General features: G+C 40.2%; 1 protein-coding gene across 5 annotated transcripts in view; it reads left to right on the plus strand.

Annotated features, from left to right (window-relative positions):
• Window positions 1–27,291, plus strand: part of KHDRBS3 (KH RNA binding domain containing, signal transduction associated 3) — a 216,552-nt gene that overhangs the window by 134,708 nt on the left and 54,553 nt on the right. For all 5 annotated transcript variants that reach the window (XR_002888342.3, XR_010599026.1, XM_024102715.3 and 2 more), the window contains one exon: window positions 18,877–19,069. Coding sequence is in view for 3 of the 5 variants with exons in the window: in XM_024102715.3 (XP_023958483.1) it covers window positions 18,877–19,069 (193 nt within the window). In the remaining 2 variants the exon portion in view is untranslated. The remainder of the gene's footprint in view (window positions 1–18,876; window positions 19,070–27,291) is intronic.

Below are 27,291 nucleotides of genomic sequence, written 5' to 3' on the forward strand. Positions count from 1 at the left end.
TGCTACCTTAAATTTTCTTTCATCCATGTTGGCATTTTTTCATTGGAGTTACCTCAACCAGAAAGAGTAGGAGAAATCAACTGTTTATTGCAAATTTCCATTAATTTCCTTTCACCTTGACAAAGTGGTCCTGAGATTTCTGCCTAAAGTTTGTTCCAAAGAAAAATTCTAGCCTTCACATTAATCAAGTAGTATCCCTGGTTTTTTCCTGCCTCAACCCAAAATGTGACAAAGAAATGAACCTGCATTCGTCTCAGCTGGTCTGAGCCCTTAAATTTTACCTGCAAATGATTGAATAAGTCCGATCAATTAGATTGTTTCAGAAAGAGGGGTTAATCTCCTTTCTTAGTTTAGATAAGCACAAAATGTCTAAGGAGTTTTCGCTCCATTTTCCTTGCCCGGATTCACCTTAGGGACCAGCCCAGGCCTTTGCCCTCACTTGGTCTCTGACATCTGGCCCCAGGACATAACACTGCCAGAGCAAATGGACTCACTGCCCCCTGACAGTAGTACTGATAATTCAAAGGAGACCCACAAGTCCAAGCAACAATGCAAGACTCCTCAGAAATTAAACAAACGTTAGTAAGTTTAGTTAACAGTCTGGTTATAAGTATTTAGAATTGTCTGTTATATAAATGATGTTTAAGTGTTGTCAACACACACAAAAAAGGAACTCAAATGAATTGTCCCCTAGGTATGGTAAGTATCAGAGTAGCAGCCGTGTTAGTCTGTATCCGCAAAAAGAACAGGAGTACTTGTGGCACCTTAGAGACTAACAAATTTATTAGAGCATAAGCTTTTGCGGATACAGACTAACACGGCTGCTACTCTGATACCTGTCATTATGCAAGGCACTGCATTTAGCCGTATGGAGTGGAAATCCATCAACCTCATGAAAAAACTCGTACAGATACAGACAGACATCATCTTCCTTTCCAAATGCAAGCAGATGGACATCATACCAAAAGGACTAAAGGTAAAAAATTCATTACAATCTACATATCACACAGACTATGCTGAGAGACTGTGTCACACACTCTCAAAGAAACTGCGAAACCACCTGATCAGCATCCTATACAGCAAACAGGGAAAGATTAAGAATGAGCTCTCAGAACTGGATACTCTCATAAGAAACCAACCTTCCACACAAACTTATGCATCCGAAGAAGTGGGCTGTAGTCCACGAAAGCTTATGCTCTAATAAATTTGTTAGTCTCTAAGGTGCCACAAGTACTCCTGTTCTTTTTTTAGGTATGGTAAGGCTCCCTTTCTTCCACGGGCTTCTGGTAGGTTGTGGCCCCAGAAGTTTTGGCTACTAACAGTAAGGTGGCTGTGTTTCTTTTTGAAACCTGAGAGCGCAGTTGAAAACGACATCTGAAGAATGTGCTGTGCTTCTTGAAGATGATAAATTAGAGATATCTGGGGCTGTGGGAGGACTCTACATATAGATCACAGAGTATGATATCAGAATAGACCATTAGATCATGTAGTCTGACCTTCTGTAAATCCCAGGCCATTACATTTCACCCAGTTACCCCTGTATTGAGCTCAATATTTTATTTGACTAAAGCATATCTTTTTCCAGAAAGGCATCTATTCTTAATTTAAAGACGTCAAGACATGGAGAATTTACCATTTCCATGTATTGGGCATGAACACCTTTGTAACATGAACATGTAAGACATACTGATTTTCAGCTAGGAACTGCAAAAGTGGCAGCAATTCCAGAGTGTGGGCAAGGTAGAATGGCTTGGTAGGATTGGATATTTTGAACTAGGGGCATTAATTGGATAAGGAACTATTGGAAGAGCCCCTGGGTGCCAGATAATCTTAGACTCATTTGAACTGACATGCATTAGAAATTATGCAGGGAAGGATTTATCCCTCTTAGTGCTTTGGGAGGGAATATGCCTCTTTGAATTAATTAAGCAAGGTTTGACTATTATGAATATAATTCATAATATTAAATAGAACACATTGACAAAACTTCTGGCTTAAAGCTATTTGTAATAATGCTGTGGCAGCTGGTAATAGTTTAACAATGGCTGTCCATATTTTATTCCCATAATGGGATTTCAATGGTTATATTAAAAGTTAGTGCATCTTTGCTATTATTTCTCATGAAAATAGCATCTTGTGATATCAGGAGAAGCTGTTCTGAGATCTCAGTTATAAATTTAATCTATAATGGTTTAACGGTACAGTTCAGTAATGCACAACAGTTTAGGCCTGGAAGTAAATAGTACATAGTCATAGGTGTCAACAATTGAGAACTATTAATAGGGATATTTGAAGGGGAAAAAATAGGGTACACTTTTAATTCATTGGAATAAATGGATTTTTTTGTGGTACAGAACAAGTAAATTGTAAAAATTTGGACTTTCCCTCCTAAGTAGACAGTTGGTATCTATTGCAGCCAATTGAAACAGAAGGGGATATTTAGGTTGTATCTATTAATTTCATTTCTCTCATTGTATGGGTAGAATATTCTTTATCCAGGCTATATGTTCCTGGTGGCAGATTCTTGCTGAGAACAGTTTCTAAAAAGAGCCAGTGCAGATTTGAAAAAGGAAGGGCAATACATATCAGGAATTGATCCTATCAAATAAAGTGTTTCAAGAAAATCAGAATAGTTCCCAAAGCTATCTGCCCCAATTAGAAAAGGGCTAAATTCCTCCAGGAGACTAAATAAAACAGGAGAAAAATATTAAATGCACCGAAAAATCTCATTTGTGAGAAGCAAATACTTCAGACAAATCAGTTTATCCTCTAGTGCATAAAGAAGCTGAGAAGAATGGGAACAAAAGAAAAGTGCATCTTGCCCCTTTTTTGCTGCTCCATAGCAATGAAAATACTCTTTTCAGCTAATGAAACGTAGACTGGGATGGACCTAATTTTATTTCATCTCTAACCCTAGTAAACAGTATAACGTGGTGCTGAGAGAGAGACTATATTTACTAAGAATGTCTTTCAAAGTGTTAGAAATACTCTTCATATAAACAGTGGGGGGAAGCAATAAGTACAAAAATAAGTCTTTATATAGTACTATTCCTTCTTTTTGTGTCCGTATCCGATTAAAGATCTTTTTGCTTTCTATTGTTCATATAATTAATGGTACTTGAATACTTTGCACTTTGAATACTACTTAGGCCTTGGCTACACTTACCGGCAAGTTCGACGGCTGGAAATCGAACTTCTGGGTTCGACTTATCGCGTCTAGTCTGGACGCGATAAGTCGAACCCGGAAGTGCTCGCCGTCGACTGCGGTACTCCAGCTCGCCGAGAGGAGTACCGCGGAGTCGACGGGGGAGCCTGCCTGCCGAGTGTGGACCAAGGTAAGTTTGAACTAATTCGAAATAAGGTACTTCGAACTTCAGCTACGTTATTCACGTAGCTGAAGTTGCGTACCTTAGTTCGAATTAGGGGGGGTAGTGTAGACCAAGCCTTAGAATCCATATTGTAGTTGTCTTTCAATATTTTGTACAAAAAATCCCACCCTTCCTCTTTAATATGTTTATTGATGTCAGTTTAAAAAGTTACTGAATTGTATAAATGAGTGGAACTAGTCTGTGACCTTCAAAACAATTTTGAACGTAATACTTTTTCCCATTTTTTCATTACCCTTCAAATCTAGTAAAACAAAATAGGAAATATAATCAAGAAACGATAATATGTAAAGAATAAGCGTCCCGCAAAAATGGTTCCCAGAAGAGGTTTCTTTTCAATTAAGATAATAATGAAGATGCTGGTTTCTTCCTATTTGTCACACTTTCACATATGATGCAGTGTGATGGGTGTTAAATGACAATCCTGTATCCAGCTTATATGGTTTTATTTAAGAACATGTTCTTCTTCATGTGGTGGTCCTTATTGTATTCCACTGAGGGTTTACACATGCGCGCAGAACTGGAGATTTTGAAAGTAGATAGTGACTGTTGATCCGTGTATGCACCTTGGCTCACTTCATGGTTTCACCCGAGGTGATAAAGGGTGGGATGGACCCAACCGTGTCTCCAATTCCTTCTCAGTGCCGCATGGTCTAGGTCAGAACTATTAGTGTCCTTTTGCGTGTGATGTCATCCTCTTCAACTCCTGCCTTGAGTACTCCACAAGATCAGACGAGACTGAGTGACAGTCATCCTGATTGCCCCCTACTGGCCCAGAAAGTTCTCGTTTCCCAAACTCCTCTGTATGTCCACCCATCCCCCAATTCCCATCCCTATTTTCCACAAGCTACTGCTGCAGCACAATGGCAGGATCTATCCCGAAGCCCAGATGCTTCACTTCAGAGCATAGTATTTGGATGGGCATCTTCTCTAGAACAGGCATGTTCATCAGAAGTACAAAACAATCTCTTGAGCAGCAGGAAAGAGTCCACGAGGCATTCCTACTGGGGCGAATGAAAACGCTTAGTCTCCTGGGTCCAACAGAATGGGTTTTCTCCAAAAGCAATGGAGATTCCCCTCCTTTAAAACTATCTGTCATTGAAGACATCGGGTCTTTTATTGTACTCTCTTAAGGTGCACCTGGCAACAATTAGCACCTTCCACTATCCCCAGAAGGACATTCTGTCTTTACACATACACTGATTGCTAGGTTTTGAAAAGGCCTCATCAGAACCTGTCCACCCGTTCAACCCATCACTCCCCAGTGAGACCTCTACCTTTTTGTCTCAGCATTAACAAAATCCACCATTCAAGCTTGACTTTGTGCTCTCTGTCCCTCTTTTCAATGAAAGTCACCTTCCTTGTTGTCGCTTTGGAGAGAAGGGTAGGTGAACTTGGGGCCATGATGGCGGACCTTTCTTTCACCACTTTCCATAAAGACAGACAACAGAGGGTCCTGTGGCACCTTTGAGACTAACAGAAGTATTGGGAGCATAAGCTTTCGTGGGTAAGAACCTCACTTCTTCAGATGCAAGACGTGAGGTTCTTACCCACGAAAGCTTATGCTCCCAATACTTCTGTTAGTCTCAAAGGTGCCACAGGACCCTCTGTTGCTTTTTACAGATTCAGACTAACACGGCTACCCCTCTGATACTTGATTCCATAAAGATAGTTTCCTTGCACCTGCATCTGAAATTTCTGCCAAAGGTTGTCTCCCAGTATGATCTCAATCATAGAATATCCATATTCTGCTGCTCTCCTTTCTTCCTTGTGTCAGGATCCTGAACTCGACCATCTCATTGTCACTGCCTCCCAGGTTCCCATCCACTTTTGCTTCCCCTACTAATTCTTCCCAGTTTTTGAGCAGCAGGTCTAGAAGAGCTCTGCCCCTAGTTGGTTCCTCCAGCACTTGCACCAGGAAATTATCCCCTACACTTTCCAAAAACTTCCTGGATTGTCTGTGCACTGCTGTATTGCTCTCCCAGCAGATATCAGGGTGATTAAAGTCTCCCATGAGAACCAGGGCCTGAGATCTAGTAACTTCTGCTAGTTGCCGGAAGAAAACCTCATCTACCTCATCCCCCTGGTCTGGTGGTCTATTGCAGATTCCTACCACGACATCACCCTTGTTGCTCACACTTCTAAACTTAATCCAGAGACACTCAGGTTTTTCTGCAGTTTCATACCGGAGCTCTGAGCAGTCATACTCCTCTCTTACATATAATGCAACTCCCCCACCTTTTCTGCCCTGCCTGTCCTTCCTGAACAGTTTATATCCATCCATGACAGTACTCCAGTCATGTGAGTTATCCCACCAAGTCTCTGTTATTCCAATCACATCATAGTTCCTTGACTGCGCCAGGACTTCCAGTTCTCCCTGCTTGTTTTCCAGGCTTCTTGCATTTGTGTATAGGCAATTAAGATAACTCGCTGATTGTCCCACTTTCTCAGTATGAAGCAGGAGTCCTCCTCTCTTGCACACTCCTGCTCGTGCTTCCTCCCGGTATCCCATTTCCACACTTACCTCAGGGCTTTGGTCTCCTTCCCCCAGTGAACCTAGTTTAAAGCCCTCCTCACTAGGTTAGCCAGCCTGCTTGCGAAGATGCTCTTCCCTCTCTTTGTTAGGTGGAGCCCGTCTCTGCCTAGCATTCCTCCTTCTTGGAACACCATCCCATGGTCGAAGAATCCAAAGCCTTCTCTCCGACACCAGCTGTGTAGCCATTCGTTGACTTCCACAATTCAACGATCTCTACCCAGGCCTTTTCCCTGCACAGGGAGGATGGACGAGAACACCACTTGTGCCTCAAACTCCTTTATCCTTCTTCCCAGAGCCACGTAGTCTGCGGTGATCCGCTCAAGGTCATTCTTGGCAGTATCATTGATGCCCACGTGGAGAAGCAGGAAGGCGTAGAGATCCGAGGGCTTGATGAGTCTCGGCAGTCTGTCCATCACATCGTGAATCCTAGCTCCCGGCAAGCAGCAGACCTCTCGGTTTTCTCGGTCAGAGCGGCAGATAGATGACTCAGTCCCCTTGAGGAGGGAGTCCCCGACCACCACCACCCACCTCCTTCTCTTGAGAGCGGTGGTCGTGGAACCCCCTAGGACAGTGCATCTCATGCCTTCCAATCGGTGGAGTCTCCTTCTGCTCCCTTCCCTCAGATGTATCATCTAGTCCACTCTCGACATTAGTGCCTGTGGAGAGAACATGAAAACGGTTGCTCACCTGTATCTCCATTGCTGGTACATGGGCGCTCCTCTTTCTTCTTCTGGAGGTCACATGCTGCCAAATTTCTTCAGCGTCCCTCTGTCCCCTCTGTGCAGCCTGCTCTGATTCTTCAGAACGTTGTGCCCATAAAAGCATATCCTGACGTCTGTCCAGGAAATCTTCATTTTCTCTTATGCAACGCAGGCTCGATACTTGTTTCTCCAGACCTCGAACCTTCTCTTCCAATATGGAGACCAGCTTGCTCTTGGTACAGACAAAGTCGCTTCTGTCCTGTGGAAGAAAGACAAACATGGCACAACCTGTGCAGGTTACAACAGCTGAACGCTCACCTTCCATAATTTCTTCCTTCTAAGAGCTTCCTCAGCTACTGCAGCAACTCACAGAAGCCCACAAGATGAAAGCCTCAGTGGGCTCTCCCCAGGCGAACTCCCTCTGTTAGCCTCCGCTGTTCACCGCTCAGCTGGTTCGCTGCTGACTGCCTTTTTATAACAGTCAGGCCCACTCAGGGCCCACCTGGAACAAAGCACTCCCAATTCCCACTTTTCAAACAAACAATCAAGCACACGGTCAAACTGACAAACTGTCCCTGCAACGGACACTCAGATACTCACTAACACAGCCCCCCTAATGCAGCACTTAGCGTACCTCCTCTCGGACAGATCCCAGGCAAACTCCCTCTGTTAGCTTCTGCTGTTCGCCGCTCCAATCAGCCCATTCACTTACCTGCTTTCTTTCCAAAGCTGGATGCCTCGGAATAGGAACGACGACTCCACTCCCTCGATGTCCATCGGGCCTTGTCCTTCTACCTGCAGAGGACAAGACTGATCAGGAAATGTCCTCAACTGTTTGTTATAGTAGCTGAAAGTGTTATAGGTTAGGCAACCTCCACACACAGAATCTCCAAGTGAATTTTACACTCCATCAGTTATTGGGATTGCCTTAACCCTCTGGGTGTGGACCCATTCTACAAGAGCCTAGGCTTGGACCATCGCCTTCCTCCATGATGTGCCACTCCGGGACATATGTAGAGTGGCCACATGGAGTTCAGTACATACCTTTGCTATGCATTATGTCTCAGTAGCGGGTGCCTCCTTCAGCGCAACTGTCCTCTGCTCAACCATTCCATCTTCATCCTCATACCCTCTTCCTACTGAGGTACTGCTTGTTAATCATCTTCAGTGGAATACATCACTCAAATAATAAGAGGAGGTTACTTACCTGTAATTGGAGGCTCTTCAAGCTATGTGGTCCCTATCTGTATTCCACTTCCTGCCCTCCTTCCCCTCTGCTGCAGGTCTGTTGGATTTGCAGTGGCGAAGGAACTTGAGACACTGTTGGTCAGCCCCGCCCTTTATCACCTCGGTCGAAACCCTGAGGTGAGCCAAAGGTTTTTACCCACCAAAGCTTATGCCCAAATAAATCTGTTAGTCTTTAAGGTGCCACCAGACTTCTTGTTGTTTTTTGTAAAAAACCTCTAGTTACAGGTAAGTAACCTCCTCATTCCTGAGTGCAAATTAAATAGAGAAGACAGTGAACTTTAATAAAACTTGCCTTTAAACTTCAGTCAGTAACTAAAAAACATATCCCACGGAAATAAAACCCCTTACCAATACAACATCCATCCCGAGATGAGTTTAAGAGGAGTCATTCTTTAGTCGGCCTCCAAAAGTTGTACCACTGGGTCAACCTAATAGTTAAACTACCACAAACGTAAAGAAAAAATCTTTAAAAGTAATGTTGAAGGTCTGGTTGAATTTGCAGAACTAAAGAAAATTAGGTAAATCTATTGGACTCATGTTGTGACTAGTAATTACAGGACTCTTAGAACATATATGATCAGATGTAAGGTACTGCAATAGCTGGGTACAAAAGCTAAGGATGACATTTCAGCATTAACAGTGCTTTCAGGAGTAATCCTGATATGTAATACTAATATTGTGTAATTTTTGATCCAGTGAAAAATATACTATGCTGAAATCTGAAATGCCTTTTTGGTAGGACTGTCAAGCAATTAAATAAATTAATCGTGATTAATCATGCTGTTAAACAATAATAGAATACCATTGTTTAAATATTTTTGGATGCTTTCTACATTTTCAAATATATAGATTTCAATTACAACACCGGATATAAAGTGTACAGTGCTCACTTTATATTTATTTTTATTACAATTATTTGTACTGTAAAAAACAAAAAAATAATATTTTTCAATTCAACTCATACAAGTACTGTAATGTAATCACTTTACCATGAAAGTTGAACTTACAAATGTAAAATTATGTACAAAAAATAACTGCATTCAAAAATAAAACAATGTAAAACTTTAGAGCCTACCAGCAGAAGGTTCATTTTCTTTTTTGGTGGTTCGGGTTCTGTAGTTTCCACATCAGAGCGTTGCTCTTTTAAGACTCTGAAAGCATGCTCCACACCTCATCCCTCTCAGATTTTGGAAGGCACTTCAGATTCTTAAACCTTGGGTCGAGTGCTGTAGCTAGCTTTAGAAATCTTACATTGGTACCTTCTTTGCGTTTTGTCAAATCTGCAGAGAAAGTATTCTTAAAACGAGCAACATGTGCTGGGTCATCATTCGAGACTGCTATAACACGAAATATATGGCAGAATGTGAGTAAAACAGAGCAGGAGACATACCATTCTCCCCCAAGGAGTACAGTCAAAAATTTAATTAACACAATTTTTTAACGAGCATCGTCAACATGGAAGCATGTCCTCTGAAATGGTGGCCGAAGCATGAAGGGGTATACGAATATTTAGCATATCTGGCACGTAAATACCTTGCAACGCCAGCTACACAAGTGCCATGCAAACGCCTTTTCTCACTTTCTGGTGACATTGTAAATAAGAAGCGGGCAACATTATCTCCTGTAAATGTAAACAAACTTGTTTGTCTTAGCGATTGGATGAACAAGAAGCAGGACTAAGTGGACCTGTAGACTCTAAAGTTTTATATTGTTTTGTTTTTGAGTGCAGTTATGTAACAAAAATACATTTGTAAGTTGCACTTTCATGATAAAGAAATTGCACTGTGGTACTTGTATGAGGTGAATTGAAAAATAATATTTTTTATATTTTTTGTTATAAATATTTACACTGTAAAAATGATTGTGAGCACTATACGCTTTGTGTTCTGTGTTGTAATAGAAATCAATATATTTGAACATTTAAAAAAAAATTCAAAAATATTTTATAAATTTCAATTGGTATTCTATTGCACAGTGCGATTAAAACTGTTATTAATAGCGATTATTTTTTTTAAATCTCGATTACTTTTTTTGAGTTAATTGCGTGAGTTAACTGCGGTTAATCGACAGCCCTACTTTTTAGGTTTTTCTTGTCTCTTTAGTTGATAGGAGATGTATTTAAATAAATTCAGGCAAATATCCTCAGCATTAGAGTAAATAACAAATATGTAGAAAACGTCTTGTATTTCTGGTAAAGTGTTCTAATTTTATTTGTGGGAAAGACTCTCTTTAATTTTGTTTTTTTCTACTGTAATTCATACACTTGAGAGTTAATCAGCTATCAGCTTCAGTTAGAGAACAAATAAATAGTTATTGATGATAATTGCAGTTGTTGAAATTAAGTATGTATTTCTAGAGACTCATTAGTGGTATTTGCATACTAATTCCAAATAAAATGTACCTTATTCTAACATGGTTAATTTACCTTCATGACATTATTTTATGGCTATTTGCAAATATAACATTTGTTCTGTTTTTATTTAAAAAAATAGCAGACAAATATTCAGTTTATTAGCTTCTAATATTCTTCTTAATGGACATTCAACACTATAGTTTTAAAATGTAACTTTTTATTGAAAACTTTTGGCAACAATCACATAGTCCTTGAATTCAAGAGGCAGCAGCGGTGCTTCCAGGGGTTGTAGAGCATGACAAAGGGAGTGGAGCTTGCAGAACTAGCTGGGCATACTGAGGAGACAGGGTGTACCTATACTAAAGGAGGTGATTCACTGCTCAAAAATGGAAGAAGTAGAATAATGGAGATCCCAGTAATGGAGAACTTTCCTTGCTGCCGCTGGGAAGTTCTAGAAGAGCAAAAGACAGAATGCTGCTTCTTAGCCAGAAGACTCTAGTGGACTTCTTCAAGTTTATCAAATTCCTGGAGGTTGGTATAAAAGAATGTGCTCATGAGCAGTCCAGGGACAGCATCCTCGTAGCAAATACAGCACACTCCCTGTTCTAGCAATTGCATTGCCACTGTACTGTGAGGGTTCTCTCATCATTCATATAAGTCTGTGACTGTTAGGTTTAGTTCTCCTAAGGAGTGGCCCTAGCCATTTTGCAAGCCAGGACAGAAGATGTTTTCACATGGACCTTGTGTTCCCTCCATTGAATGGCCAAGGGGAGGGGGGAAGCTGGCTAATCAGTGTGGCGCCAACCCCCAGAAAACAAGAGAAACAGCTGGGCAGTACAATGCCACTTGGAAGAAGGCACCCAGGGTGACTGCTTTGCTTGACCATGCCTAGAATTGGTCTTGGCTATTAAGTATCTGGTAAAATTTACAGCCCCAGTGTGTAGGCCCATGAATAGCTATGAGCACATGCAGACTGGAGATGAAGCTAAAAAGAAAGGGAAGGTATAACAAAATCAAAAGAAATGTAATAGGGCTTGTCAAATAATATTCAGCAAAAATGTAAATGATTTTTTCTCTGGTATTTGTTGAATAATGTCTGAGTTTTTAATTCATAGTTAGATACTACTTGGCAATTATGTTGTTCTACAACTTTTGAAATGCATTTAATACATTTACCAGATATTTATCTCTGTTGTTCAGTCAGATCTAGTATTAATTACATTGTCAATCAACTGCTATTTGATAAATTTTCAAAAATATACAAATAAAATACAGTTCACTTTAAAAAGTACATAGCCGTTTCTCTGTTTAATTGCAAGAGACTTGGTGTACCAGGGAAGAGGTGAAACAGATGTACTTCATTTTAGAGATGTCATAAGGCCTGCTGGCCCTTTTAAGTGAGGGTCAGGGTACAGCTTTGCTTTGGCATGAAGGGAATAGTAGCTGCTTGTGGGTCTTTCTACAGAGAACACGTGGAGAATGAAAGGGGTTGCTGGTGGATCTTTCCAGTAAGGAGAAGAGCCAGAGCTGTTGTAGGTGCTTATGGAGAATCTGAAACTCGATGGTTAACCATGCCTGAGGAGAAGGCTTGGACATCAGGGTTGTCCTGTGTAAATGTATGCATTTTTTTCTGTTTTAGATTTGCTTAAACCAGATATTCCATGAGTGCTACTTTTTAGGGAGTCAGTAGTTTTGTTGTCATTGAACCAGACCCCAGAATCAGGAGGGGCAAGCATTGTCTGGAGTGGACTGGGGAAGCAGCTCAAGCTTACAAGTTACCATGTATTGAGTACATTTTTCAATTCCTTCCTAAAGATAGCTTCTATAATTGCATTCAATAGGAAGGATGGTTTAATTGACAGGGTGCTGTGCTGGGACTCAGGTCTGGGTCCCCCTCCCCCCCAACGCAAGCTTTGTGTGACTTTGGGCAAGTCGCTTAGGGAAAAGGACTTCTCTTCTTCCATCGGGATGTTGTGAAGATAGAAATCCATTAATGATTATGAAGTGCTCAGGTACTAGAATGATGAGGATTATACAAATATTATTATTTGTTTGAATTACTAGACAAATAATAATGGGGGTCATTGACCAGGACCCCATTGTGCTAAGTGCTGTACAAGCACAGAACAAAAATGATGGTTCCTACCCCAAAGAGTTTACAATCTAAGACAAGAGACAACAGATGGATATAGACAGATAGATACAAGGGAACAATGAGACAGTATTGGTCAGTGTGATAAGCAGTGATAGCAGCAGTTTAACAGTTGTACATATTTTTGTAGGCCTCATGGCAAAGGAGAATTTGAAGGAGGATAATGAGGTATCTCTGCAGGTGTTTACGAGGACAGTGATTCTCAACCAGGGATATGTGAACCCCTGGGGGTACGCAGTGGTCTTCCAAGGAGTACATCAACTCATCTAGATATTTGCCTAGTTTTACAACAGGCTACATAAAAAGCACTAGTGAAGTCAATACAAACTAAAATTTCATACAGACAGTGACTTGTTTGTACTGATCTATATACTATACACTGAAATGTAAGTGAAATATTTATATTCCAATTGATTTATTTTACAATTATAAGGTAAAAATGAGAAAGTAAGCAATTTTTCAGTAATAGTGTTCTGTGACACTTTTCTGTATTTTTATGTCTGATTTTGTGAGCAAGTCCTTTTTAAGTGATGTGAAATTTGGGGGTACCCAAGACAAATCAGACTGCTGAAAGGGTACAGTAGTCTGGAAAGGTTGAGAGTCACTGGACTAGGAGCTCTTCCCAAAGGTGTGGGGTGGAATGAGAGAAAGCACAACACAGCTTTTTTGAAAATTTAATAAGGGGGCAGTGGAGACCTATGTCATAGGCTGATCAGAGGTCAGAGTCAAGGTTTTGATAGCGAATGAGACATGATAGATATGGTTGGATTAGGCCGTGAAGGGCCTTGAAAGTGAAGACAAGCAGTTTGTTTAAAGAGAGAAAGAAGAGGGAGCTGATGAAGGGATGCAAAGAGAGGTTTGCCCATGTTCAAAGAGATGGGTAGGAGAATGATCTCTGCAGCAGGATTCTGAATTGATTTGAGTGGAGCAAGATTACATTTGTCACAGCCAGAGAAAAGGATGTTAAAGTAATCAAGATGTGAGATGATGAGAGCCTGGACAAGAATTTAAACTGTGTGAGTGGATAGGAAAATTCGTATTTTAGAGATATTATGCAGAAGCCATCTGCAAGATTGAGACATAGTCTAGATGTGAAGAACATCAGAACGGTCTTACTGGGTCAAACCAAAGGTCCATCTAGCCCAGTATCCTGTCTTCTGACAGTGGCCAATGCCAGGTGCCCCAGAGGGAATGAACAGAACAGGTAATCATTGAGTGATCCATCCCCCATTCCCAATGCTCCTATGCCATGTACATTGGCCAAACTGGACAGTCTCTATGCAAAAGAATGAATGAACACAAATCTGACATCAGGAATTATAACATTCAAAAACCAGTTGGAGAACACTTCAATCTCCCTGGACACTCAATAACAGACTTAAAAGTGGCAATTCTTCAACAACAAAAACTTCAAAAACAGACTCCAGCGAGAAACTGCAGAACTGTAATTAATTTGCAAACTAGACACCATCAAGTTAGGCCTGAATAAAGACTGGGAGTGGATGGGTCACTACAAAAACTAATTTTCCCCTGCTGATACTCACACTTTGTCAACTGTTTGAAATGGTCCACCTTGTTTACATTGGCCTCATTAGCACTACCAACGTGATTTCCATCCCTTCTTGTCAACTGTTGAGAATAGCCCACTTCCACCTCAATTGAATTGGCTTGTTAGCACTGCCCCCCCATCCCCCACTTGGTAAGGCAACTCCCATCTTTTCATATGCTGTGTAATTATACATCCCTGCTATATTTTCCACTTCATGCATCTGACGAAGTGGGTTTTAGCCCATGAAAACTTATGCCCAAATACATTTGTTAATCTTTAAGGTGCCGCAAGGGCTCCTCATTGTAGAGGCTAGGGACACCATCCCTGCCCATCCTGGCCAACAGCCATTGATGTGCCTATCCTCCATGAATTTATCTAGTTCTTTTTTTAACCCTGTTATAGTCTTGGCCTTCACAACATCCTCAGGAAAAGAGTTCCACAGGTCGGCTGACCTAGAGAGAGGTCTGAGTCAAAGATGATATTCAGATTATGGGCCTGACTGACAGGCACGATGGTGGTATTTCAACAGTGATCAAGAAAGGAGATAGAGGGGAAAAGAGAGGAAAGATTAAGAGCTCTGTTTTAGCCATGTTGAACTTGAACTGATGGCTAGACCTCTGCAAGAAGATACCAGAGAGATAGGCCAAGATTTTAGTTTTCATGGAATCATAGAATATTAGGGTTGGAAGAGACCTCAGGAGGTCATCTAATCCAACCCCCTGCTCAAAGCAGGACCAACCTCAACTAAATCATTCCAGCAAGGGCTTTGTCAAGCTGGGCCTTAAAAACCTCTAAGGAGGTTTTTCCACCACCTCTCTAGGTAACCCATTCCAGTGTTTCATCACCCTCCTAGTGAAATAGTTTTTCCGAATATTCAACCTAGACCTCCCCAACTGCAACTTGAGACCACTGCTCCTTGTTCTGTCATCTGCCACCACTGAGAACAACCTAGCTCCATCCTTTTTGGAACCTCCCTTCAGGTAGTTGAAGGTTGCTATCAAATCTCCCCTCACTCATCTCTTCTACAGACTAAATAAGCCCAGTTCCCTCAGCCTCTCCTCGTAAGTCATGTGCCCCAGCCCCCTAATCGTTTTCGTTGCCCTCTGCTGGACTCTCTCCAGTTCATCCACATTCTTTCTTATTTACATCCACATCCTTCCCCAAACTGGACGCAATACTCCAGGTGTGGCCTCACCAGTGCTGAATACAGGGGAATAATCACTTCCCTTGATCTGCTAGCAGTGCTCCTACTAATGCAGCCTGATATGCTGTTAGCCTTCTCGGCAACAAGGGCAACAAGGGCACACTGTTGACTCATGTCCAACTTCTGATCCACTGTAATCCCCAGGTCCTTTTCTTGCTAAGCGATAATTGTGCAGAAAAGGAGGGGATTACAGTGGACGAGAAACTGGATATGAGTCAACAGCGATGGTAGTTGAATTTGTGTTTGGGATGAGATTACCCAAGAAAAAGGTGTAGAGGGAGAGTTGGAGGAAGGGGACCAAAGACAAAGACCTGTAGAACCCCCATAGAAAATTGGTAGGGAGGATGGAGAGAATCCTCCAAAGGGCATGCTGACATGCTTCTTTGACCATGGAATGCCATTCTGGGAAGAAGTTCTGCTGTGAAGAGATTGGGCCCCCTTCACCAAGAAGAGGAAGAACATTTTTGCGCACCAGCTAGCCAACATAACGAGGATGGCTTTAAATTAGGTTCAATGGGGGTAGGTGACAAAAGCCCACAGATAAGTATAAAAAATGATCTTAACGGAGGGTTAGATGCGGGGGGCGGGGGGGGGACATGGAAAATTACAATAGAGTTGAAGGGAGAACAAGAAGGAAATGAGTGGGAGAATCTGATTAATGTTTTAGATGCCTATATACAAATGCAAGGAGTATGGGGAATAAACAGGAAGAACTTGATGTATTAGTACATAAGCTAAATTATGATTTAATTGTCATCACAGAGACTTGGCGAGATAAGTCTCATGACTGGAGTATTGATATAGAGGGGTATGGCTAGTTCAGAAAGGACAGGCAGGGGAAAAAGGGAGGAGTTGGTTGCATTATACATAAAGAATAGATACACTTCTCATGAGGTCCACAAGGAGATGAGCGACAGACCAGTTGAGAGTCTCTGGGTAAAGATAAAAGGGTTAAAATAGGAGTGATGTCATGGTGGGGGGTCTACTCTAGACTACCAGAACAGGAAGGCAAGGTGTATGAGGCATTTGTGACAACTGTAACATTTGGTCAATTAATAAACTTTTTAAATAGGTAACTTTCTCATCAAAGAATCCTGTAGGTTTTTTTTTTCCTCTCCCCATCCACCACCTCCACTTCCCTGCATGTATCTGCCTGGTCTCTTGCACCCCTGAGTACTTCTCTCTCCTGAAACTTCTGGGTCTGGCACTGCAGCTGGCTCTTGGTCTATATCTGCTGATATCTCCTGGCACTGACCCTGCTGGTGACCTCAAGCTCTTCTCCCTTTCTTTGCATCCCTTAGTGGAAAGTGCTAGGTTTGCTTTTTCTCCTTTAATGCCACTTCTGCAGGTAGTCAGACACATCACTGCAAACCCTGTAAAAGCAGCTATAAAGTAGGAGCTTCAGCTAGCAGTTAATCATACTGTTCATCCTCTTGTTCAAAATGTTTTGCCCTTTGATATTTTGATGAATTATTATGAGTAATTTCATATGTATCTGCTCTGTTATGATCAAACTTTGCACTTCTATGTTTCTCAGCCAGTGCCACAATTTTTCATACATTAATATATTCAGCAGTGATGTAAGGCAATATTAAAACAATTGTACAGATAAGAAAAGGGAGGTGCAGAGTGGTTCTGTGGTTTAATCAAGGTTACACAGAAAGTGTGTATAGATCCCATCACCAATATGTTATCCACAAGACAAGCCTGGCCCTCCTTATTTTATATCATATCAGATGAGTCTAAACCTTTCTGCCCAAGTCAGACTTGTCTAGAATGTATTCTCTCTAATAGCCTGGTTGTAATTGCAAGGGTCACTCTTGCTTCTCTACTTCTTTTGGATGAATTACAGAGTATATTTATCTCTCTGGTAGAGAATGGAATGTTTTGTTGATGTTACTTTAGATGTATTACAAGATGTGGGCAAGTAGATAAGTGAATCAGAATACCAAGTGCACATTTTAAATCCTTTCTGTGGAAGAAATAAGTTGTTTGTCTAGGTCTTTCTGCTAGCATTTCAAAGGTCATCCATCATCGATTTTAAAACACAAACTAAGCAAAGAAGGTATAGTTTGTAAGCTAACCACTATCTTTTTTGGTTTTTTTTACATTTAAGAGACATACAGATTTTTATATAGGTTTTTCCTCATTTGTTTTGCTCTTGCATCATATCCTCAAATATAAAGCCTATAGAACAAGAAAAGGAGTTTGACTAAAGCTTTGTGTGTAGATTAAGTACTTCTGAAGAATTGACTTGCTATCTGTATTTCACACCTATTGATTGTTTATTCAGCACAATCATAACATCTTTACCTTCAGCAACTATGTTTTTCTGTTGGATTTTATCCTACATAGGGTGACCAGACAGCAAGTGTGAAAAATCGGGACAGGTGGTGTGTGTGTGTGGGGGGGTAATAGAAACCTATATAAGAAAAAGACCCAAAAATCGGGACTGTCCCTATAAAATCGGGACATCTGGTCACCCTAATCCTACAATGGAGAAGGTTTTATTTGCCACAGAAGTGCAGCTTCTGTGTCAGCAGCTACACTTCTGTGACAAAGCTCTGGGTAACTTCTCCCACCCTCATTCACTCCACTTGAACAATTAAACACATGCCAGACACTAAATCACAAAAGCAAGGAAATGAAAAGGTAAGCCACCAAGCAATACATATCTGTACTCCTCCACACATCAGCAAACATCTTACCACTACCATAAACCACACATGTGGGCAAGTGTATTCTCTAATGTTACCACTCCTCATACCCCAAAGGCTTTATAGGTTAAAACCAGCACCTTGAATACCACCTGAATTTTATATAGCAATCTTATAAAACTCTTGAAGTAGGGATGTTATATGTTTCCCACTTGAAGCACTGATAATCAAGTAGGTGGCTGTGTTTTGCAAGTTTAATGTGTTTCTATAGCTCTCACCACAGTACAAGTGTACAGCTATGGCTATATCTTTTAATGTAGTTTCCATAGGGCCAGAAAGGGAAGAAAATCAACTGCTGTCCCCACCTAGTCTCTCCTTTCATCATGTTCCATGAACCATGCAGAGAAGTGGATATTAGAAAACACTATTCCACTAGGAGAGTGGTGAAGCACTGGAATAGGTTACCTAGGGAGGTGGTGGAATGTCCATCCTTAGAGGTTTTTAAGGCCAGTCTTGACAAAGCCTTGGCTGGGATGATTTAGTTGGTGTTGGTCCTGCTTTGAGCAGGAGATTGGACTAGATGACCTCCTGAGGTCTCTTCCAACCCTAATATTCTATGATTCTAAGTCTTTACAGGTTCTGAAGGGAGATGGGTGTGATCTCTCTGTGCATGGATCTAAGGGATATGATGTAACCAATAATAACTTCAAGATAATCCTTTATTTCTTGGGATGGTATTTCCACATCTCAAGTTAAATTTGTTGTGCAATTGACTGATTACTATAATTTCACTAGGAGGCTTCCACGTACACTATCAGCAGAAACCTTCACAAGACATTAGTAAAAAATCGCCTACATGCAATTTTTGCCTTTGGTAGTACTGTCATACTAAGCGTAACTGAATCAAAATGTGAAATACAAATGCCAAACTCTAAATTACCTCTTTTGTAAAGAACCTTTAAACATTCTTCTTAGCGAGCTGTAGAAGTAATCATTGGAGCAAAATTGACAAGTTACTGGGAAAAACCTTGCAGAGGGAAGACCAAGAGTAAGAATATGGTATTTAATAAAATTATCTTCTTGTTCATAGGGGCCGTGGAGGAGTGCCACCCCCAGCAGCAGGTGTACCAAGAGGGGCACCAGCTCCCAGGGGAGTACTTCCCAGTAGAGGTCCAGTCAGTCGTGGTCGTGGACTTCTAGCCCCCCGAGCAAGAGGAGTACCTCCACCTGCAGGATACCGGCCTCTGCCACCACCTCCAGCGCAGGAGACATATGGAGAATATGTAAGTGAAACCTTTCACCTACCTGTTGGTACCACCAAGCATAATCTTCATTATTCTAGTAACAGATGATTGTGAGTGTCATTTTAGAATTCAGTAAAACGTCTTTAATCTGCACTTTACTGAACCCCACGCCTGAAATCTGCACCAGATTTGGTGGTCTCTCAGCACTTTTACAAACATTTAACAGTGTACTGGATATCATATTCTTAAATTTTAGTATCTTTACAAATTTTAGTATCTTTAGTATATTACATTTTGCTGTCATACCTTAACATATAAATAAATCTAACCTGCAGTTGACAAATGAATAAAATTATTCTTTTAATGAATTACCCGCTTTTTTCTTGTTTTTATTAACCTATAACACTCAAAACTATGTAATGGGTCAGTTGTCTAGTTGTAAGTGTGAATTAATGAAGTTTTACTTAATAAGCTTTAAGAAAAATGTTAAATTTTAGGTTCCAATGCAAGTGGTTTAAAAACCATGCAGTCAGCCATATACGTCTTTTTCCTTATTTATAGGAATCACGTTGTGTTATGTTTAAGCAGTTGAAAAACTTCCATATGTTGAAAATATAATATAAAATTCTTATATGAGATTTAAAAGAATTTTGGCTCTTGAAAGCTGAGTTATAAGTCTCACATGTTCCATGAGAAAATAATGTTTTAATTTGTTTACAGTATAGGCATTAAACATTTTAAATAAAAGATAGAGGTTTGATTTCAGGCATATTCTAAATTAGTTTATTTTTAATGTAGTATTCAACAGTTGCATGGCAAAAACTGTTAAAGAACAAACTTAATTTTGACTAATACACAAAGCTAATGGTTTGAAAAAAATAGCTCATTAATCCATTAACTGTAGAAATAAAAATGGGTTCAGTATTAAAGACATTACAGAAATTTGCAGGTAGATAGGTCAAAGGATTTGTTTGTTTATGAAAAGCTTTGGCACTCTGATGATGATATATTAGGTGATATCTGAGTTCAGGTCTACAGACTGGTCTGAGGATGTGAGTGTTTTATACCTCACAAGTGACCTCCCTGTAGTGGGAGTCTCATATGGTCTTGCTTTGCTAGACACAGCATGTCTGATGGATTAGATCTTCAGTCTATATCACCCTTGCCCCCCTTTTCCTCCACCCCCCGCAAAAAACCCTCCTTTATATCACATAATCATAAATATGTGCCTGTAGTTTCTTGTAATTTTCTTAGGCCTGTGTAAAGAAAGAGAGTTGAATGTAGGCATTGGTTTAGGATCAATTGAGTGATCAACAAAAAGGATTCTTAATAGATTAATATAGTTAATTAGCCCATATAACAAAGTATGTCCTGTTGCCATACCTGATAATACCTAACTGAAGATTGATTGTGTCAAAGAGAGCAATGAATGTATTCAGTAACTTATAATGTCTTTTAAATGTTCCTCATTAAATCTGTTCTCACAAACTATTCCAAAGGCATACTCTTCATTGCTGTTGGCAATATATGTTAGAAAATAAATTGGTGTTTGTTAATTAATATGTACCTATTGCCTTTATCTGTAGCTGCATATAGTATGGTAATGATTGGTAGGGTTGTCAGTATACTGAGGTACACCTAACTTTTAAAAGAGAATTCTTAGGAAACAATAACAAAGAAAATGAATAAGACACAAAGTAACTTTTAAATGAAATGTTCTCCAAATCTATATCATTTGTTTTACAATAGAAAATGTTTGAGCTAGAATGGAAACACCATTTAAAACCATATTTTATACAATAGAGCCCGCTGTTTCATTTTTAACATTACAATATATTCCCAGACATAAACTGTGATATGATGAAGTTACAGTTGATTACATATCTGTAGCTCCAGGGTAAAAACATTTGAGAACTGTTCTGTTATGCCAAAACCATGATTTACAAACCCAGGAACTTCAGCGTTAAGGATAAACTTAAAAGAAATGAAAACATATTAAGGAATAGAAATGCACAGTTAAGGTGCTCAAACAGCCTTAACTCTGTCATGTAGTGACACCATGCAATATAGTTGCAATTATGTTTAGTACATTTTAGTGTTTGTAGTCCAATATTAGGTTAAATTGAAGATGCGTCACTTTTTTTTCCTCTTGGCGTTAGTGCAGATAGAAGTAAAGGTTGGTGTTTCTTAACTGTGCATTTTACACCTGACTTTGAATTGCTAATGTTTCTTTTTGAGATAATTACAACATCCCTGTAATGTTTTACCCTTTATTTACTGCTATATACTTAACCTTATCTCCATCCTCTTCAAGTGATAGTCCACATGGATTCTGCTTCTGGGTGCATATGCCCCATGTGTGAGATTAGATTCTTTTGACGAGCGATATCTGCTGGGACTGTGCCTAGGGCCTAGGTGCCCCATCATAGGGCATAAAAAACAGCAGGTCAGTCATCCCTTGGTTCCTTCTTACTGCCTGTGGCAATGAGATATAACCCCTGCAGTGTCTGATTGTCCTCAGTCCACCAGGTTTCTGTGATGACTATTATATCAATATTCTCCTTTATCATGAGGCACTCTAGTTCACCCATCTTATTATTTAGACTTCTAGCATTTATATACAAGCACTTTAAAAACTTGTCACTGTTTATTTGTCTGCCCTTTTCTGATGTGTCCAATTTTTTTTTTATGTGAATGTTTCTCGTCGGATCTGGCCCTTACATTATCCTCTTCCATCCTCTCCTCCTGAGTAAAGCTTAGAGAATCTCTATCAATAGACTCTCCTCTACGAGAAGTCTCTGTCCGATCCACATGCTCCTCTGCAGCAGTTGGCTTTCCCCCATCTCCTAGTTTAAAAACTTCTCTGCAACCTTTTTAATGTTAAGTACCAGCAGTCTGAATAGTGGGTGGGGAAAGTCAGATATGTTCCCCTATAAGGAATAGTATAGATTTGGAACAGCATAAGGGCGAGAAATCAGAGGATCTCATTTATATCGGAGGTTAGTAACACCCTAGTGTAGGCAGAACTGGATGACCCCAAGTCCTTATGGTGAAGATGTGAACACTCTACTGCTACAGATGTGCATATTATACTAGCTGTGCTGGGAAGGGAGTGTGGCTGTGCCCTTGCAGTCCTTACAAGATTTTTTATAATAGACACACACAATCACCTGGGGTTGGAGATCTACAAGATGTGGATGGGAAGAAGGTCATTTCTTTTGGATGTTCAAGGAGCTTCTAGGAACTGGGACAATGTTTAACTGCCACTATCTCAAGGAGGTTAATGTGTTATATAATGGGTCAGTTTTTAAGGGAAGGAGCTTTTGTACATTACCAGAGGATAAGAGATCAGTTACCTAAAGCAGTTATGTAACTTGCAAAGAATTTTTTTTTTAAGTGCATTGTGTCTTTTTTCTTCTTGATGCAGAAAGATTTTGCAGCAAGGCCTCGGGGTATGTCTATACTATGATAAAAAACCCATGGCACCAAGTCTCAGGACCCAGGTCAGCTGACTCAGGCTTGCGAGGTTTGGGGTGTAGAGCTATAATATTGCAGTGTATACGTTCAGGCTTGGGCTGGACCCCATCCTCTAAGACCCTCCCTTCTGAGTCTCAGAGCCCGGGTTCCAGCCCAAGCCTGAACATCTGCAATGCAATTTTTAGACCCGCAGCCCGATCCCTGCTAGCCCAAGTCAGCTGACCCCCGTCTCTGAGATATGGTGCTACATTTTTTTTATTGCAGTGTAGATGTACTCTGAGACTTTCTCGCCCTGCTACAATTTTGTTACACTTTAGCCTGAGCCCTGCAAGCCTGAGTCAGATAACCCAGGCCAACTGTGGCCATGCCTGTGGGTCTTCTATTGCAGTGTAGACATACCGAGGGAGGTCAAAAGACAGGTTATTCATGAGTTTTTGAACAGCTTATGAGAAGGGGTGAAAGGGATGGATCTTTAAGTAAAAGCTTACTTTATCCAAAATACTAAGCCATTCTAGGTATACTTGGCTCTAGGGGGCTGGACTAGATGGCCTCTTGAGATCCCTTCCAACCTTACATTTCTGTGATTCTATAAACTTCTCTAGATAGTTGTTTTTCTCAAAAAAGGCAATCTAAAATGAAATTGTGTATATATGAGCAAGTATATACTATATACATAGTTTCAACCACAACCCTAACTACTAAATTAATTTATTGACATATATGGCCTCCAAGTGACAGACAATCTGTTTAAGACTTGCATCTTTAGGAGGTACAGAGTTACAGAAAAGCAATATGCACTTTCCTATAACTACAATCCAAACATGTTCTGTTCATGATTTCTTAACTGGAGGATGGCAAAAGACTTTAGCTGGAACACTGCTTCAATTAGTAAGTTAGAGTAACCTCTTTCTAAGCCACTTAATAAAGATGTTTATGCTTGTTTACTGAGGAAAAGAATATTCTCCAGAACACTGGGCCAAATTAAGCTGATAAAAAATCAAGACATTATGTGTGTGCACGTGTGTTTGTGTGCGCATGTGATTTAGTCAACTGACTTTATTCCATTATAATAATAAAACAGTAATTATTTCTAATAAATAGCTAATGGAATGGAGATGATTTCATATTTTTCTAGACTTCTCTCAATAAGCAGAAGATAGATATTTCATAGCAATATACCTATAACTCATTGTTTTCATACCATTTAGTTCTCTCTGAAACAATGACTGTGGGTATAGAAATAAACTTACATGTTTACCATAATTTACTTTTCTTATAAATAATCAGGGTTTACTACCTTTTATGCCATTATTCCCTTCCCACAATATTTAAAGATTTTCTAAACCTCTTCACTAATAATTTGGAAGGGACTATACCCAAGTGCCATTGTTTTGAGAATAGATTTTAAATGTTACTGATGTTCTGATTTATAGAATTTTTAAAATGATTTATTGCAAATGAAATATTTGACTTCAAGAATTATATAAAGACTTTATATAATGCTTGCATGGCAAGTGACTATTCTAAGCACTACTCGTATTTGTTGAAATGGACAGGATATACATTCAAGATAATGTTTTGTTTTTAGACAAGTGGTAATTACGGATTGGGTTTTGAATTTAAACTTAGAACCAGTGGTTCATGAGTGTAGGGAAATTCTGCACTGTAAATGAGAGAATCCCAGAAGTCCTGCAAACCACAGTCAGAGTGTTGTAATTTTATTTTAAATGTAGTCTTTCTTTAAGACCACTGTGGAAGCCAATGATTAGTTCTAAGGGTTCCTTCCAGTCTGTGAAAATTAGTGACAGAGCTTTAATTATGTGTCTGGCTATTTTATTGATGCTTTTTGTGTTAGCCTTCAGACAAGGTTTGCGCTGATGGCAGATTTTCCTAATGCAGTGCCTAATTGCATAATTTCTGACAGTTAACTAATCTCTAAGATGCTTCAATTAGCTTGGTTTCCGTAATAGGAAATTTAATTAAGATGGAGAGTATACTAGATAGAGGTTTAGGGATCCTTTCTAATTTTAAATAAAAGGTAATATTTCTACAAATCCTTTGAACTATTTTACAATTCTGGGCCAAGGTTGTTGAAGTTTTGTTTTGTTTTGTTTTGTTTTGTTTTGTTTTAAGTGCCTGAAGTTAGGTTCCTATGTCCATACTTAGGCACCTAAATATGTGACCTGATTTTCAGAATTGCTGAGTCTTCAGCAGTTTCCATTAATATAAATGTAAGCATTACCGATTTTAAAGTAACTTGCATTAAAATTATTATAAGAACATTGTTTTCATGGAGTTTTGTTTAGCCTCATTCTCATTGGCCAGCCAAACATTGGTAGTTTTCTGATTCAATCACAACAGAGTTCTAACCATGTTTTTACTGTACAGGATTTTCAAACTTAGTCTCCTGGAAAAGACTTTGACCTGCCTGTGTTTCCATGAGGAGGAGGTTATCTCAATCACATTGTTTCTTTGTTCCTCCAGTTCTGCCTCTTTCCACATGAATGAACACTGTAACCCCCAGTCTTCTTCCTGTCTTGATACAGCATATAGTGTGGCAAGAAGTTGGTTCAGCAACTGCAATTGTTTTTAGGCCTACATTTTTGCTTCTCAGCTCAAAATGAGTTTAGACCAATGAAAAAAAGGCTTACCAATTACTAGCTCCATACTTCACTGTTCACAGTATGAGCAGCTCCCACTCCCACAGCAGTAGTTCTCAGCAGATCCCTTAATGGAAGCTCCTACAGAAGTACTGTAGTCTCAGTGCTGTGGGATTGCAGCATACAGAGTAGTCCATGAGATCTAGCGGCAGACCGCAGAGAAGGAGATATAGATTCAGTGAATGGTATGAGAAACTAGACCTTGGGACTGGTAAAGGATTTCAGACTCCCTCTCTCTTGTATGTCCTACTCTATTAGTTCTAAATGTGCTATCTGGCTGCCTACAGAAGGATGGAGGCCCTACTCTGCCAAATATCATCTCCTCCGATCACCCCTTGAGCAGGAGATTCCCACTTTTTCAATAGACCATTTTTTCTGTGGCATCCAATGTACTTTTTGCCGTGGTCCCCCAGTAGACATCGCAGATATGTAGGCTGTGGTTCTAATGCCTTCGGCCTGTCTCTCCTCTCTTGACCTTTCTCAGAGTGTAAACTAATTCATATTTGGGCCAGGAAAATAGGATTTTTAAAACCTCCCCACACAGTTTCTCAGGAGGACTTAAGATGCCTTATTAAACTCTTATTTGTGGCCATGAAGTTGAGTGAGCACAAAGAAAAGTTGGATTTTTAAGGACTGCAACATGTCTGTGTGAGTAAAGTCCAAGGAAAAGCTTTACTTCTCCACCTGTTTGTACAGAAACTCATGACTGCCAGTGCTGTTTTGCATTTTTTAAATTGATTCATCTAAAAAACAACAACAATAACCTCCAAACCATATTAGCTTCTCATCCAGCTTTTCCAGCAAATGGCTTGGTGTTCTCCCCCCAAAAAAAGTACATTCTGTATTTATGGTATGGACACATGTCCTTCTCTTGAGTCTAATATTTCTCTCTGTGTCCAAATAAATAGAGAAGTAATGGGTGTTCTTTGACCTCAAGATGGCTCAGTTTACAATGGTTGCCCACTGCTATATTTCTCAATCAGCCATTTTTTGGCTTACAGAGGTAAAGCTGGAGAAAAAACACTTTGTGTTTCTCTCCCTAACTCAGTCAAGAAAAGTTTTATGTATTACTTACATCCCAATCAAAAGTGTACTAGACTAGAGGTGGAAAAAAGAGACATGAACTCTGCAACAAAGAGCCTACAATCTAAGTGTATTTTGGCCACTAACACCCTTAATGATCAACAGAGAGTCCTGTGGCACCTTTAAGACTAACAGATGTATTGGAGCATAAGCTTTCGTGGGTGAATGCCCGCTTCGTCTGATGCATGTAATGGAAATTTCCAGGGGCAGGTATAAATATGCTGGCAAGAATCAGTCTGGAGATAACGAGGTTAGTTCAATCAGGGAGGGTGAGGTCCTCTGCTTGCAGTTGAAGTGTGAACACCAAGGGAGGAGAGACTGCTTCTGTAGTTGGCTAGCCATTCACAGTCTTTGTTTAATCCTGATCTGATGGTGTCAAATTTGCAAATGAACTGAAGCTCAGCAGTTTCTCTTTGGAGTCTGGTACTGAAGTTTTTTTGCTGTAAGATGGCTACCTTTACATCTGCTATTGTGTGGCCAGGGAGGTTGAAGTGTTCTCCTACAGGTATTTGTATATTGCCATTCCTGATATCTGACTTGTGTCCATTTATCCTTTTACGTAGTGACTGTCCAGTTTGGCCAATGTACATAGCAGAGGGGCATTGCTGGCACATGATGGCATATATAACATTGGTGGACGTGCAGGTGAATGAACCGGTGATGTTGTAGCTGATCTGGTTAGGTCCTGTGATGGTCCCCTCAGACAGAGACCAACACCTACAAGATCTTCACCTAGCATTCTCAAAACTACGATACCCGCACAATGAAATAAGAAAACAAATCAACAGAGCCAGACATGTACCCAGAAGCCTCCTGCTACAAGACAAGCCCAAGAAAGAAACCAACAGAACTCCACTGGCCATCACCTACATTCCTCAGCTTAAACCTCTCCAACGCATCATCAGTGATCTACAACCCATCCTGGACAATGATCCCTCTCTTTCACAGACCTTGGGAAGCAGGCCAGTCCTCGCCCACAGACAACCTGCCAACCTTAAGCATATTCTCACCAGCAACCACACACCGCACCATAACAACTCT

The sequence above is a fragment of the Chrysemys picta genome, chromosome 2, assembly GCF_011386835.1.
Source record: "Chrysemys picta bellii isolate R12L10 chromosome 2, ASM1138683v2, whole genome shotgun sequence".
Lineage (NCBI taxonomy): Eukaryota > Metazoa > Chordata > Testudines > Emydidae > Chrysemys > Chrysemys picta.